Source organism: Natrix helvetica (assembly GCF_964273705.1).
Source record: "Natrix helvetica genome assembly, chromosome: 1".
Taxonomy (NCBI): Eukaryota; Metazoa; Chordata; class Lepidosauria; order Squamata; family Natricidae; genus Natrix; species Natrix helvetica.
The window spans coordinates 259,357,115-259,372,563 of record NC_138548.1 but is presented as its reverse complement, the minus strand read 5'-3'; the positions used below and the strand labels follow the sequence as shown (position 1 = coordinate 259,372,563).

Here is a 15,449-nt window from a genome sequence, read left to right as displayed (position 1 = left end):
TAGAGGGGAGAAAAGAATACATATAATTATTTTGGTATCATTAGCTCCTTTTCAGAATATTCTGCATTTGAACATTTGGTAATCACCATCTCCCCTTTTTTTAAAAAAAAAAATATTTTTGCAACAATGGCAACTAGAATTTGTGATACTAAAGAAAATCTGGGACTCTTTATAACCTGGAGAACTGCATCTTTTGTTACAAATGTGATCGTGATTAAATGATGATTCCATGCAATGAGATTTTCTGGCTAGAATAAATAATACTGTGGTGAGAAGAACTCAGCGAGGAAACGTATGTTTTGCATGTACAAAGTTTTAAGGACAGCCCCTGATATTTTCAGGGTAAAGGATCTGAAATAGCAATACAGGGCAAGAAAAGACTCCCCTGAAGATTTTAGGGATCCTCTGTAAATCAAGAGGTACCATAAGATCGGATCAATGCAAAGCAACATCAATGAGAGTGGAATTGTAATAGCATAGGCATTTCTAAAAATTAAAATTTTATACCTGAAGACCTGAAAGGGAAGGGAGGAATATTTTGTTTGTGGGGAGGATTGCTTGCCCTCAACTGTCTTTCTGCCCACAGGGCCAGTCACCTCAACACCACTCAGCACGACAACCACTATTCGTCCAACCACTGTCACCAGCACAATATCGCCTGCTGTTACAACCACTCGGCAGCCACCCCTTACAACCCACCCTATAGGTGCCATAAATCAGAAGGGTACAGAACTGCACACGGTTACTGCCATAATGCCCAGTACCCGCCGTCCACCAGCAAACAACCAGCACATCTTTCCAGAGCTCTTCTGTGAAGCAAAGGAGGTGAGGCGTGTCCAGTGGCCAGCCACGCAACAAGGCATGCTGGTGGAGAGGCCTTGCCCTAAGGGCACGAGAGGTAAAAATACGCAGCTTCACCAGGGGTAGCTTTAGGCAAAATGTTCTGGTCTTTATGGCAGAGGTGAATGCCTTGGGATGCTTGCCAGATCCAAATGAAAGAAGCTGGGGTCCAGGCAGTATGTGGCAGTTCTTTCATTAGCCCTACAAGTTGTAGTGCTATCTTGGAGGTAGCAAAAACCTGTATTGGAATGAAATCTGCTGGCCTTATTCCTGTTTCTCAACATGCCTTTCTATGGCAACTACCTGATTTCAGTCTTCATGGAGCTTATTTGTATTGTAATTAAGGGCAAGGGAAGAATCTACCTGGGAAGCCAGCTCTGGACAAACTTAATGCTTCTTCAGAGACCTTTAACAGTGGGTTGCTTTTGTAGTGGGAATGAGAGGTTGAAGCCACAACTGATATTGATTAACAAGTCTTTCTTGCTGCCCTACCCACAGGTATTGCTTCTTTCCAATGCCTTGCTACTCTTGGTATTTGGAACCCACGCGGGCCTGATCTCAGCAACTGCACGAGTCCCTGGGTCAACCAGGTGGCCCAAAAGGTATCATTTCCTTCCCAGAAATTCTTCCCGCCCTCTAGTTATTCATCAGACAGTTCGTCTTCACAATGGGTATCGGGCTTCTTCACGCCTGCACAACTCTTCTGCTGGATTGAGGTAGTCTATGTTTCTTTCCTCTTGACAGATCAAGAGTGGAGAGAACGCAGCCAACATTGCTACGGAGCTTGCCCGACATACGCGTGGTGCCATCTACGCTGGAGATGTTAGTTCCTCTGTCAAATTAATGGAGCAGCTCTTAGATATCTTGGATGCTCAACTGCAGGCACTGCGTCCAATAGAGAGGGAGTCAGCTGGCAAAAACTACAACAAGGTGCATGGTGATACGTTAACTGGGAGAATGTTCTCAGTAGGTTGTGTGTCCTAACCCTATATTTCACTTTCCTGGACCGTTGAAACAGAATAGTTATTGAAACAAATAATTTGGCATAAACCTTTTAGCAGCCTAAAGATCCAGTGGTTGGAAAAATATATGTTAAACATCTGCATGCTTTTTTTCCTTTTTGTCTTACAATAAACAACATTTTCCATGCCTCCTGATTATTAACCTTGATATGAGAATAGTTATGAAGAAATGCCTTTAGTTTTTGTGGCTAATTTTGTGGTACAGTCTACCAGATGCTGTTGCTACATAGAGACTCTGGTCATGTTTATTGATTTTCCTATAGGATTCTATATTAGCTCTGGTGATAACAATGCAGAATGTTTAAATACTGATCGATCATGTGAATGTATTCAAAGAATAGATAATGGGTTATTGAGCTAATCCTATGTAAGTGTCTAGGATTACAACCTGACAATTCTGGTGATAATTTTGAATTCGGGCCTGAAAGCATAAATCAAAAACTTAAGAATTTGATCAAATGTACAGTGTAAGGAAATAAAAAAGCTAAAGAGTGGATACAATTGTCAAATATAAACTGTCTCTTTAAATAACAAACAACCAGTAAATTAAAATTAACACTGTCATTTAGGATTTTTTATTCTACCTATCTGGGGACTTTATGTATGGAACAAACAATGTTAAGGAAACCCGTAGATAAAACGTACCATGTTTCCCTGAAAATAAGACCTCTCCGGATAATAAACCCAATCGGGCTTTTGAGTGCATGCACCCAAATAAGCTCTCTCCCGAAAACAAGCCCTCCCGGAAAATATTGCAACACAGCAGCAGCCATGAGGTGGCCACACTCAACCGCCTCCTGCACCTCAAAAATAATAAGACCTTCCCAAAAATAAGGCCAAGCATTTGTTTCAGGGGTCAAAAGAAAATAAGACCCTGCCTTATTTTCGTGAAAACACGGTATTGGGGTAGACTAGAGTGAGGCCTTTGGAGAATTCTAATTATTTTCTCTTTGTTTTGATATATGGATCGTCATTGACTCTGGACTTGTATGCTGTACTCTGCAGATGCATAAGAGAGAAAGGACCTGCAAAGACTATATCAAGGTGAGGACATCAATGTTCTAAATTCGGGTAGGAATAGCTGTGGGCAAGAAGTAACCTGTCAAACATCTGTGGGTCTCAGGGAGATACTGACATTTCTCTGAGATCTGAATGTTTCTATCTCAAAGAAATTGTTTCATTTAGAAGCACCCTAAATTTAGAGCAGCACTAAAAAGTTGCTTGTTTATGTTTATTAAAATATTTTTATCCCATCCCTGATATAGTCATATTATATTGTATAACTTTCTAGTAGTATATATGAAATTGTTCAGCAACCTGTGGAAATTATGAGGGAACGGACAAGAGAATCTTTGGGGGAAGGACATGCTTTGCTACCAAAAATAATTTTTTTTCTTGGTCTTGTTCAATGTTATCTGAATTACAGGTGGAACACAGGAAAAGTCCTTTCTATAACAATGGTCCTCATTGAAATTCTTCTGGATATACAACTGATATGGATATCCACAAAATATCCCACATGAGATAGCCATTTGTAAAAATCTTTACCCTGGAAACAATACATAGAAAATGTCCATCAAACCTACATCATTTTAATTTTATGTAGGGAGCTATTTGTAGTTGTCCAGAACACAAATAACCATGGAAGTAATCTCTCAACTACTACTGCTAGTAGTACTACTTAAACTCTACATTTCATTCTGTGCCAGTGCAGCTGATTTAATATCATATAAAGTTATGTGGGGCTTTTTAAAATTAATAAATAAAAGATGCACTTCATTTATTTGGAACTATGATCACAAATGCATGCTCTTTGATTGAATGACACAAAAGAGGCTGTAAGTCAACCTTTTCAGCTTGGCAACCATCCAATTGTGTTGAACTTCAATCCCAAGACTAAATAAAATACATGGGGGGGTGGGGGGGACCCACCAGAAAAGATGTTCACTATGTTCACTATGGTGACTGAACTTCCAAGAAATCTGGAGGATACATGCTGAGGGGGAAAAGTCATTTAAAAATAAAGGAGAAACAACTTTTCAAAAACTGTGATAAATTATATGAATATTTAAATATGGGAGCTATGCTACTTCTCACCCTGCAAGCAAAGTAGCTATATCTTGTAGTTGCTTGTAGAACTGACTTGCCCACTTTATAATACTCAAAGTAATGATGAGAAATGCCTGTAGTAGGAAGAATTGCGCTTTCCAGTTGTGGATTGTTTGGAAAATACTACTCCTTGAGTGCCAAATTAGCATTTCAGAAATTGAAAATCTCTTTCCACCCATACAAGAATTTTGATCCAATGAGAATAAGCAGAAGTTAGGTAAGAAAACGAGGGGAGGGGGAGAATAACACAGTTACTACAGCTCTTCCATAAATGGTAATGTCTTTGAATTGGCCCATTCTAATCAGGAGGTGCACCTAACTGATGATAGCAAAATGACAATCTCAGACCCTCTGGGGGTTATCCAGGGTGTCATGGATAAAGATTAATAATACAAATGTCTTTTGCCTGTCAAATGTAAGCAGTAGCGTGAAGCATGGATCTGTAGCCGCCTTTGCTCAATGGCAAAGAAGAGAAAAGGAAAGTGCGAGAGCAGAACTGCTGGGAGGGAATGGAGTATGAGAAGTGGATCCATTTCCTCAAAACCCAATGTCATTCTAGGCTGTGGTGGAGACAGTGGACAACCTTCTGCGTCCAGAGGCCCTGGAATCATGGAAGGACATGAATGCGACAGAGCAGGTCCACACTGCCACTATGCTGCTTGATATCCTAGAAGAGGGAGCTTTCCTTCTGGCCGACAACGTCAAAGAACCAGCCCGTTTTGTTACTGCTAAGAATAACGTTGGTAAGCATCAGCCTATCTGCTTTATCTCGAAGAAGTCAAGAGGGAGGGAAGGAACTTCACAGAGTATGTGGGTGCAGCAGACTTGTGCGCCTCTGCAGCAATTCTAAGCCAGCCAGCCATTCTTTTTTTCAGAATGTGTAATACTGAACATTATGGAACACAGTGCCTGTGCTCTGTAAACCTAGGGAGGTGGGAGCCTTTATCAAATGCAGGCTGTCAAAAGAAAGAGGAAGGTGCCATTTACTTTTTAAAGGCTCTTGATTTATACCTCCCGGCAGGGTCCTTATTTCTCCATTGCACCCACGGAGAAGCGATCTGTATTTCCATTGCACGACACATTGGACAAGCAGGTTGCTTACATGGAAGCAGCACTAATTTCATTTATTCTTCATTACATACAAGGAAAGGATATCTGTAGCATTCCCCCCCCTTCCTTACTTCAGGAACCTGCTGCAAATAGGTCTGTGGGGTAAAAACAAGAGAAAGGTTTTGGCTGATCAGGCACAAGACTGAGTCTGCTTGGCACATCCCTGAGTAGGATGATAGCATGTTACCATTATCTCACTTATAGGGTATTTTTTTTCATCATAAAACTCATTCCAATCATCAGTTGCATGATCATCTCAAACACGGTTACATATTAGATGGCACATTAAAATGCTTTGTTTGTACTAGGCAGAAAGAACAAATGCAGCTGATGGTATTAAAGCAAGTAGAAAAGAACAGGGTATTAAACCGGAGAAGAGAAAGAAGAGTAGAGTTAGGAGAGGTAGAGCTTAGAACTTTCCCATTCAGTTTCCTTGGGCGTATCCTTCCCAATTGAAAATGGGGTACATTCCTGTATCCCAGGCGGTGGTTATCTCTTCTTGAGGTCAAATCCATTCCTAAAGTTTTGCAAACCTTTTAGCAACATAATCCAAGCCATTTCATTACATGGAACATCTCACATTATGTGATGCTAGCTATACCCAAAAGATTGGAAAATCCAGTCGGTTTTGCAGGCCATTTTCCCTGTGTGGAAAAAATTCCCACAATAGCATTCTGCATAACTTATAAATTAACATCTTGCCCAGGCAATCTGGAGAAACATACCTTTTGTGTCTGGTGCCAGACTGAAAACATCGCTCTTGAATAATAAATATAGAAACCTAGTGTCCTGCCAGGTTTCTCTGGCGTGTCACTGCTTCTTGGATTAAGTGACCTCAGAGCAATAGAGCAAGCAATAAAACTGTAAAATGGCTCAATCTCTTTAGATACAAAATGAAAACAATGAAATCCACAATGGACTGGAAAACAGATCAGAATAAGGGAAATGGTACAGTTGCCTATACAGAATTCTTGCATTTATCACAGAGTTTAGCTGTAGCAATATGATTCTTAACAGAACTGATTATAAAGAAATATAGTATTAAGAGATCGAAGTAGAGATGGTAATTTAACTATTATCAAGCATTCGAAATTCATAGTATAAACTTAGCATGACAAAAGAGTTGTTGAAATCAAGTCACCCCATTTCTACTCTGATAGCCTAAACGTGAAGAAACATGAAGGTTACATTCGGTATCTATACAGAAATATGAAAATTTTTCAGATGAAAGAAGGGTGATTACTACAGCTTTTTATGTCTATGGAGATTCTCAGTCATCCAGGTCATAGTTGTCCCAAAGGTCTTTTTCAAGAGACAACTGGACTGTCTTATTTTTCTTTGAAGACTTTTCGCTTCTCATCTTGGATTGAAGCTTCTTGGATGAGAAGCAAAATGTCTTTGAAGAAAAACAAGAAAGTCCAGTTGCCTCTTGAAAAAGCACCCTTGATACAGCTTCTTATATTGTTTGACCTGCGTTTTTGTGTTAACCTATTCCATTCTTCTCTCCCATTGTAGTGTTGGAGGTCTCTGTGTTAAATACAGAGGGGCAAGTGCCAGATATTGTGTTCCCACATGAATACACTACCAGAAACTCGATCCAGCTATCAGCCAACACAATCAAGCAAAACAGTCGTAATGGTGAGCAAGAGAAAGAATTCCAGATTTGAGGAGGACCTCGATAAACGTCTTCCCAGAACGTTTTGGAGACCATCATCATGAAATTATGTCTTTTCCTCCCTTTCTAGAAATAATTCACCCTGTCTACTACATCCCAGGCGGTAGGCCTGATCTCCTTTCCCTTTGTTCCCTAGGGGTGGTCAAAGTTGTTTTCATCCTCTACAATAATTTGGGATTTTTCCTCTCTACTGAGAATGCCACAATCAAGCTTGGAAGTGAAGTTGGTCCACTTAGCCCCTCACTCGTTGTCAATTCCCAAGTTATCGCTGCCTCCATCAACAAGGAATCTAGTCGTGTCTTCCTTATGGACCCCGTCATTTTTACTCTCTCCCACCTGGAGGTGAGATAAGCATGAGTCCTGGGATCACTCTATCTGTTTCCTTTTCTTTGCATTTGTCAATAAGTCCCCTACCTTGGTCCTTGTGCCTTGTAATCAGCTCTATACTAAACGACAACAGTGGCAAAGTTACCCTCTGTAAAGGATTCACCGCTAATGTTTTGAGCATGTATAAATTCACTTTTAACCAAGTCATACATTTTTCTGGTATAATGAACTATCTGTATTCAGGGAATGCCCTTTTCTCCCCTATCTTTATTCTACTGATGACATCCAGACCCATTCCTCTTTCCACATAGGACAAGAATCACTTCAATGCCAATTGCTCCTTCTGGAACTATTCGGAGCGTTCCATGATGGGATACTGGTCCACCCAGGGCTGCCGATTGATGGAGACCAATAAGACCCACACCACCTGTGCTTGCAGTCACCTCACCAATTTCGCTGTCCTCATGGCACACCGCGAAATTGTAAGAATATCACTTCTTACCTGAAGCAGGGTGAAAATATGACAGCTTGTTAGGGAGAGGAAAATGGTTTCCTCTCATCGGGGCCATCCTTTTAACTCTTAATGCATGCTGAATCTTTATCTTGTTGTATATGGGCCATATGTAAAATCGGGGCAGCTGTTACTTTTCAAAATGTTAAGAAGACGGGCAATCTATGATGTCAATAAATATGAAGTGGCTTCACAGTATTTGGAAAATGACCAAAGCACACCAAGGTTACCCAATAGCGGAGACTATCGTGCTAAATACTAAGTACAGTGTAAAATACAGCATGCAGCTAAGGGGATAGGGAACCACACACATACCCACACCAGGCTTCTTCCTTTTTTTTCTTTTCAGTATCAGGGCCGCATCAATGAACTTTTGCTGTCTGTCATCACATGGGTGGGCATTGTGATTTCTCTGGTCTGCTTGGCCATTTGCATATCCACCTTTTGTTTCCTCCGCGGGTTGCAAACTGACCGCAACACCATCCACAAGAACCTCTGCATCAATCTCTTCATGACTGAGCTCCTTTTCCTTATTGGAATTGACAAGACGCAGTATGAGGTATGCGATGGTTTTCCCTTCCTATTATATACAAAGCCACCATGGACTGCTTCTCTGCACAGCGGGATCTGCGAGGCACATTAAAGGGGCAGGAGGTAGGATATGCTAGGATGAGGATCTCACTAGGTTCCGCGTGGCTTGCCAAATTCAGGGTGACATTGATAAGCCTTTTGGATTCAGAAAGTAGTGCATATGTGTGTACGCCTGCCTACGTCTCTTAGACCACTGATCCACTGAAGACCTCACTGATCTCCGTGTATTACGAAGGAAATATTAGAATGTAAATTTTTTTCCGGATAACATGTTTTCAAATACCTATAATAACTTCTCACTTTTGTGAATGATATAGTTCACAAAAGTGAGAAGTTATTATAGGAAAGAATAATACACTATTACTTTAGAGTCCCTTTTGGGAGAGGGGGCGGTCTAGAAATATGAAATAAAGTAAAGTAAAGTAAGTAAGAGAGAGATGTTAAAAAAGAGTTTATAACCACTGTGAAGAATATCAAAAGCCACTTTATATCTTTTTTTTTCTTCTAATTTTCTTCAACGTTTTCTTCTTTTCTTGGTCTTTTTTTTCCTTTTTTCCTTTTGCTTTTTTCTGCCTTTATGCTAGTTTGTATTAGTTTTTATCGCCTTGTTTAAAAGTTTCTATAAAAAATTTATATAAAGATAAGACGTGAGAGGTTTCTCTAGCTCGGAAGCAAAATTCTGTCTTCTCTGTGAAGTTTCTTCCCTTTAAAGATATAAATGTCTCATTATGGAGGAAGGTTACCTGCTTCCCCTGCTTAGTGCAGCAGCCTAGTCTTAAGATGATGGCATTGATTATGATTGCATGGGGTGGTGATGATGGCCGTAGCAGGAATAGCACTGCGTCACGAGCGGTGGTGGCACAGTGGTTAGAGTGCAGTACTGCAGGCTACTTCTGCTGATCACTGCCTGCCAGCAGTTTGGCAGATCAAATCTCACCAGGCTCAAGGTTGACTCAGCCTTCCATCCTTCAGAGGTCGGTAAAATGAGGACCCAGATTGTTGGGGGCAATATACTGGCTCTGTAAACCGCTTAGAAAGGGCTGTAAAGCACTGTGAAGCGTTATATACTGTATGTCTAAGTATATGCTATTGCTAAGTGCTATCACTCATTTATGAGGATTACCTGGGGGGGGAGGTCTGCCTGTCTGTCTATGCTATGTATCCAAACGATAAGCAAACAGGACAAAACAAAAAGATAAAATTGAGTAGCTTGCTCTCATTAGTCATCAAAGAGAGGGAACAGGGAGGAAGAGACTAATCGTTCTTTCATTCAAGAGCATTTGTAATAGTATCATCTCAGCTTATCAAAACCGGGAGAAGAATCTGTGTTACGAGTGACAGGAGAAATATTTAAGACTGGGGAAGCAGGCAGTTAATACAATTTAGCACTGCTATGCAAGCAAGAGCTGCAGATGATCCCGTTGGCACCAAAGAAGTCCCAGGGCACATGACGACGAGTGGAAGCAGGGAGACTGAGCGAAAGAATATTATTGCAGGGGGGGCGGCCAATGTACAAAACAAATGGAAACAGCCTGTGGCCTTGCATATATGGTTACACAGAGATTCCGTCACTGCTCACCGTTTTGCAGGATGGCTATGCTAATGGAACTGTAGTTTGGAATTTGGACTGTCTTTAAAGAGCAGGAGCTAGGGCACACAAAGGATTTGTAGAGATGAAGACAACCTTCTCTTTTTCTAATATTAACAACATACCAATTGCATATTATCTTATAGTAGAGATATGTAGGGATTTTAAATAAGTCATTATATCTCACACACACACACACGCCCAAGTTACACAGAAATCCATGCTAACTGGTATTCTTTTCCCCTCAATCCCAGATTGCCTGCCCCATCTTTGCCGGGTTGCTACACTATTTTTTCCTGGCAGCATTCTCCTGGATGTGCCTCGAGGCCATTCACCTTTACCTCATGCTGGTTGAAGTCTTTGAAAGCGAGTATTCCCGTAGGAAATACTACTACCTGGGTGGCTATTGTTTTCCTGCCCTGGTAGTGGGAATTGCTGCCGCCATTGACTACCGCAGCTATGGCACTGAAAAGGCGTAAGTAGAGGGGTCACAGCTGGTGGAAGATGAACAAGAATGATGTTCTGGTTTTAATCAAAGTTCCAATGTGTAAATTTAAGGAAGAGGGTAAATACATTTCCCTTTGAGAGGCAGTAGAAATACTAGATTTTATTGAAAGAAGAAGTGAGAATTGAGAGATAAGACAAGGGATACTAAAAGGAAAGCTATGGTAGAAGACCAAAGTAGTTGGATGACCAAGGAGTTAATCTAGATTTCAAAGCAGGTTTTGGTGAAATTGTCATTGCATGCCACTCAAAGTACTATATGCAGTAGTGAAGGTGTGGGATATCCACTGTTCTTTGGGTCTCTCTTTAAACATGTCTTGCTCTACTTTTGGCAGTTGTTGGCTTCGAGTTGATAACTACTTCATCTGGAGTTTCATTGGACCCGTTTCTTTTGTTATTGGGGTGAGTCATTGAAGGAATGTTTGGAGTAATTGAGGTGGGATTGTCCCCTCAGCCTTATAATGCTAGGCTTCAAACCAAACCTGGGGAGAGTAACTAAAGTCTTTATTCTAACACTTCCCAATCCCTTAGATATCCCCAAAACTCAGAAGATGTGCCGTAATGCACATCTCACTCCAAACCACGCAACCCTGCAGTGTAGTGAAAATTCATTGTCAACCTCAGATTGGGACAGAGAGAAGTTACTAACGGGGGGAATTGTAAGACAAAGAATTCCATCACACACATCCATCCATCCATCCATTCATTCATTCACACGTTCACTCATTCATTCATTCATTCATTCATTCATCCATCTGTACATTATCTTCCAGATCAACCTTGTATTCCTCATGATCACTCTGCACAAGATGATCCGCAACACATCTGTCCTCAAGCCTGATTCCAGCCGACTGGACAATATCAAGTAAGTTTCTCTTTGGATTCCTTTTGATGATCTTCTGATGTAGTTTGAAGCCGCCTCTATATCTTAATATCTTAATTCTGATGTTGTCTGAACACAACAGCATCTTGGAACTTTTCAACCAGTACACTGGAACAAAACATGTCCAGCCCAGACAAAGTAGGCCTCTCTATGTTTAACTGTAGGAACTTTCTCAAGACAATAGGACCAATGTTCCCTCTAAGCTGCGCGGCTGTGACAAGAAAATGCCGTGCAGCAGTTTCCAACTGTCGCACAGTGATTTTTAATGTCACAACGTGATGTAGATTTGATGGAAATCAAGCCCCTGGACTCTGGACTTTAGTCTGGAGAGTGGAGACTAGATATAGATCGAGCGACATTAGGCGAGTGTCAGCGCAAGACGAATTAGACATGAGGGAGGGAGGGGGAGAGAGCGCGAGCGCTCGTGAATGAGTGAGCGAGCTCTCAACAGAGGACAAGCCAGCCGGGTTTTAAAGGGGATGTGGTTCTGGGGCTTTAAAGGAGAGGAAGGGAGGGAAAGCGAAGCGAACTGGTAAATTATCCTCCAACAGTAAATCTGCCAAAAAAATTCAGGTGTTCAGGCATGAAAATGTGCCGCTCAAACACTATACTTTTCCGCGCACACTGAAAAAAAATTAGAGGGAACATTGAATAGGACCGAAATCCCTCATCAGTGAGGTCCAGCAATATCTCATTACCAACTCACAACTGGGAATGAAAGCCTTAGTTCCGGATAAAGGTGTCTGTAGGGTTGGAATGGTCCTTTTGGCATGCTGAGCTTTGAGGGCGTCTCAGAAACAGGATGATGCCTTGAAGGATTTCTTTAGCCAAGGCCTTTGGACAGCTGATGCTCTTGCAAAACGGCACACTGCAAAGACTCCTTAAAGCCATTCCCTCATTTTCAAAAAGCACAACCTTGCATGCCTCTGTAAAAGGAATTTCCATTCTCTCAGATGACTAGAGTTATTTTGTTCAATAGCCAACGAAATGAAAAGCATATTCATTAAGAAAATTGGGGGGGGGGGATTTTCAGCAAATAGTTTACAAATGACAAACTGTCAAACTCACCAAGTTCACACCGTTTTCATAACAGAGTAATCCAGCAGTGGTGCTTGGTGGGCAGAACATACCTTGCTTCTTGCTAAGTTGAGACAAATAGTTTCACTTAAACATCTACCAAACTGAGAAATGCAGAGTTCATTCACCTTCCTTAACCTAGCTCAGGTGGCTCCGAACCACGCTTAAGGGTAGCTGGAGCAAGAGCGAATGGATGCGTCCAAGAGAGGCTGATAAGAACAAAGTTTGGCAAGTTGAGGATTCATGACTAAATGCAATCCCTGAATGCCCCTTTTTAGCAGCTCCCAGGATGCCTCTCACCATCGTGATGAATATCTGTGTATTGGTTCCGTTCATTTTCAGTCAGGCAATGCGTGAAAACTGAACAGGAGACATCCAATAAACCAGTGGTGAAATTCAATTTTTTTTACTACCGGTTCTGTGGGCGTGGCTTGGTGGGTGTGGCAGGGGAAGGATCCTGCAAAATCCCCATTCCCTCCCCACACTGGGGCCAGCCGGAGGGGGTATTTGCCAGTTCTCTGAACTACTCAAAATTTCTTCTACTTATTCTCCAGAACCTGTCAGAACCTGCTGAATTTCACCCCTGCAATAAACCTAGTATATATAGTATGGCCCTGATGTGCACATGATTTAAGAATCCTATAAATCTGGAATTCAGTAAAGGGGAACTTTAGCTTTGCAGGTATTAACTCAACTGAAACTCATACTAAGTTAGCGAGGAAAGAATGCCGGGATCTGCAGTTAGCAATAGGTGGAGGTTTTCTACTTTGGATTATAGTCAGACTTGATATTGTAGTTTCTGCTTCTTAATACTGTTATCAGCAGAGTACAACTATTATTTTCAGAAAAACAGTTCAGTTCTTTCGTGCTGATTTTTTCTTCTGTTTTTCCAATTAGTTTAATGGCAAAGAATGTATTCACTATAGGTATGATTTTGCAGCCCACTTCTTTTATTCTTGCCATGTCTATTTTGGATTCCAGTTTAGCTCAGTCTGTCAACGTATTGTTTAGGGCTTTTAAATATTTCATACAAATTGACAATGCCTGATATTTGTCTTTATTCAGAAAAGCAAAATAGTTAATTTTAATGGATATTTATTTATTTATTTATTCAATCAATCATTCAAATATATTTCTCATGTAATCATCCCAAAACAGTATACAAATAACAATATATATAATATATTGATATAATAATACATCAATAAATAATATACAAACATTCCCTGAATGTGGATAGATAAAAGACACAAAAATAAAAAGAAGAAAAATGCATAGCATTCGAGAGAGAATACATGAATGTCTACTGAAGAAAGAAGGATATTTGTGCCCTATGTTTGCTCAGAAACTCTTGTAAGTCTTGTAATAGTCTCATAGGTATTTATTGGCTCATTCCAGAGGGACATAGGTGGTATGGACTTATTTTTCCATACAGTCTGTTCAGATCTTCAGTATCCACAAGCTGAGAATATTAAACAACAGAACAAAGTTGTCCCCAAAGGGGCAATATCATACCTGCTCTGACAACGGAGTCCAAATCAAAATGCATCTACTGTGGCTTCCTTTGCAAACAACCATATCAATTGAGGTATAAAGTCTTCCAGCTTCTCATTCCACACCCCCAGTAATCCTGGTAGAGGAAATAGAAAAGCAGATGCAGTCTCTGCAGCCATGGAATATTCTTCTTAATCAGCTTGAACCTTTGGTGTCCTGACTGATCCCAAGGTTTACTCCAGGTGTTTTCAAAAAGCTGTCATGTCTTTTGTTTCATATGTTTCGGCTCCCCATCAAATCAAGTGGGAGACAAGTCTTACATATTGTCTCCACTGTTTTTGTGTTCCACTGATACCAACCAGTACAGGAAAATCCCCAAGTGGATTCAATTCAGGAAATCAAATCCATTAGATACTAGGGGCAAACCATTTTGAGTAATCCATAACCTGTGCAGAAACTTACACTGATGGCCAGCCTTAAGGTAACCAGATAGTGATCTGTCTATCACAGTGAAATTACATAGTGCTTCTCTACCCTCCAGTCACTTATTACCAACTGAGCAGAATAGTGAGATATGGGGCCAAATACTAATTGATACTCTCAATGGTTGACTGCTGGTCGACTACATTAGTGGACTGCTGGTGCAAATATCAAGTCAGTGAGAGAAAATTGGTGTACATTCTATCTTTCATATGTCACACAATTGGGGGAGCACTTATGTTGTGCTTTAAAAAAGTGTATACACGAGAAGGCATTTTTATTGAAGGTTTTCAGGTGTATACTGTACATATGAAACGGGAGGCAGAGCAAGTAGTATGTTGACCTGAGAATCAAAATGAGTTAAGGTTGATTCAACCCGTGTATGATTCTGGGATTGAGGCTAATAATAATATAAATATATAATTAAAACTAGAGGCCACTTCTTTGAAGATACTTTGGATTCTAAGAGCAGCTCATAACAGGTGACAAAGGAGTAGACCTTCTGTTGTAAGTCTTCTCCATCCCCTCCTCCCGAAAAGCAATCATGTTAGACTTTCCCACTAAGTGGCAATATTCTGGGCCTGTTATCAGCCTGTTATATACAAAGAAAAGAGTAAGAAAATGATTTGGACTTTCTTTGCTACAAAAGACAAAAATGGGAAACAAACCTTTCAGGGAAAATAACAAGAAATACAACTGTAGAGTTCTATGCATCAGGGATATTTTAGTAAGAAATCCTTTTTGAAACAAATGCACTCAAAGATCCAGATATAAAATAAAAATGTACTGGGAATGGGAAGAATAAGGAAAAACAACAATCATATGAAGACTATTCTGAATATAAAAGAGTGAGGTCTACAATTTCTATCCGAGGAAGCTCTTTCTTTCTTTGTAGGATACATGGATAGTTCCATATAGAGTGGATGCTATATGATGGGGAATATTAAACTTCCTGTATTTAAAAAAAAACCTTGACTGAGAACAAACATGTTTATGGAATCTGAGAGCAGCAAAAGCAATTGTTTTAATGAAAATGGAATGTTCTTCAATCTAATAAAGTATCTTCCATTTCGGAGTGTCTGGAACTTCCCTCTCACTAATTCCAATAGTATCAGTTCCAGTAGAATGAAGTTTAAGAAAGAGCATAAATGTACGAATGTGTGCTCAGAAACAAAGCCGAATATCTAATTACGGTATTCAGGCTTTCTGGTGTGAGGCCAAGCTTACATAGGGCTAGG

The 15,449-nt window shown here is 40.5% G+C and overlaps 1 protein-coding gene across 3 annotated transcripts in view; it reads left to right on the top strand.

Annotated features, from left to right (window-relative positions):
* Positions 1-15,449, top strand: part of ADGRL1 (adhesion G protein-coupled receptor L1) — a 159,288-nt gene that overhangs the window by 129,986 nt on the left and 13,853 nt on the right. For all 3 annotated transcript variants that reach the window (XM_081943144.1, XM_081943145.1, XM_081943146.1), the window contains exons 6-17: positions 587-898; positions 1,339-1,442; positions 1,585-1,770; positions 2,868-2,906; positions 4,531-4,714; positions 6,597-6,719; positions 6,893-7,098; positions 7,395-7,565; positions 7,944-8,153; positions 10,028-10,248; positions 10,613-10,679; positions 11,051-11,142. In XM_081943144.1, the coding sequence (XP_081799270.1) occupies positions 587-898; positions 1,339-1,442; positions 1,585-1,770; positions 2,868-2,906; positions 4,531-4,714; positions 6,597-6,719; positions 6,893-7,098; positions 7,395-7,565; positions 7,944-8,153; positions 10,028-10,248; positions 10,613-10,679; positions 11,051-11,142 (1,915 nt within the window). The remainder of the gene's footprint in view (positions 1-586; positions 899-1,338; positions 1,443-1,584; positions 1,771-2,867; positions 2,907-4,530; positions 4,715-6,596; positions 6,720-6,892; positions 7,099-7,394; positions 7,566-7,943; positions 8,154-10,027; positions 10,249-10,612; positions 10,680-11,050; positions 11,143-15,449) is intronic.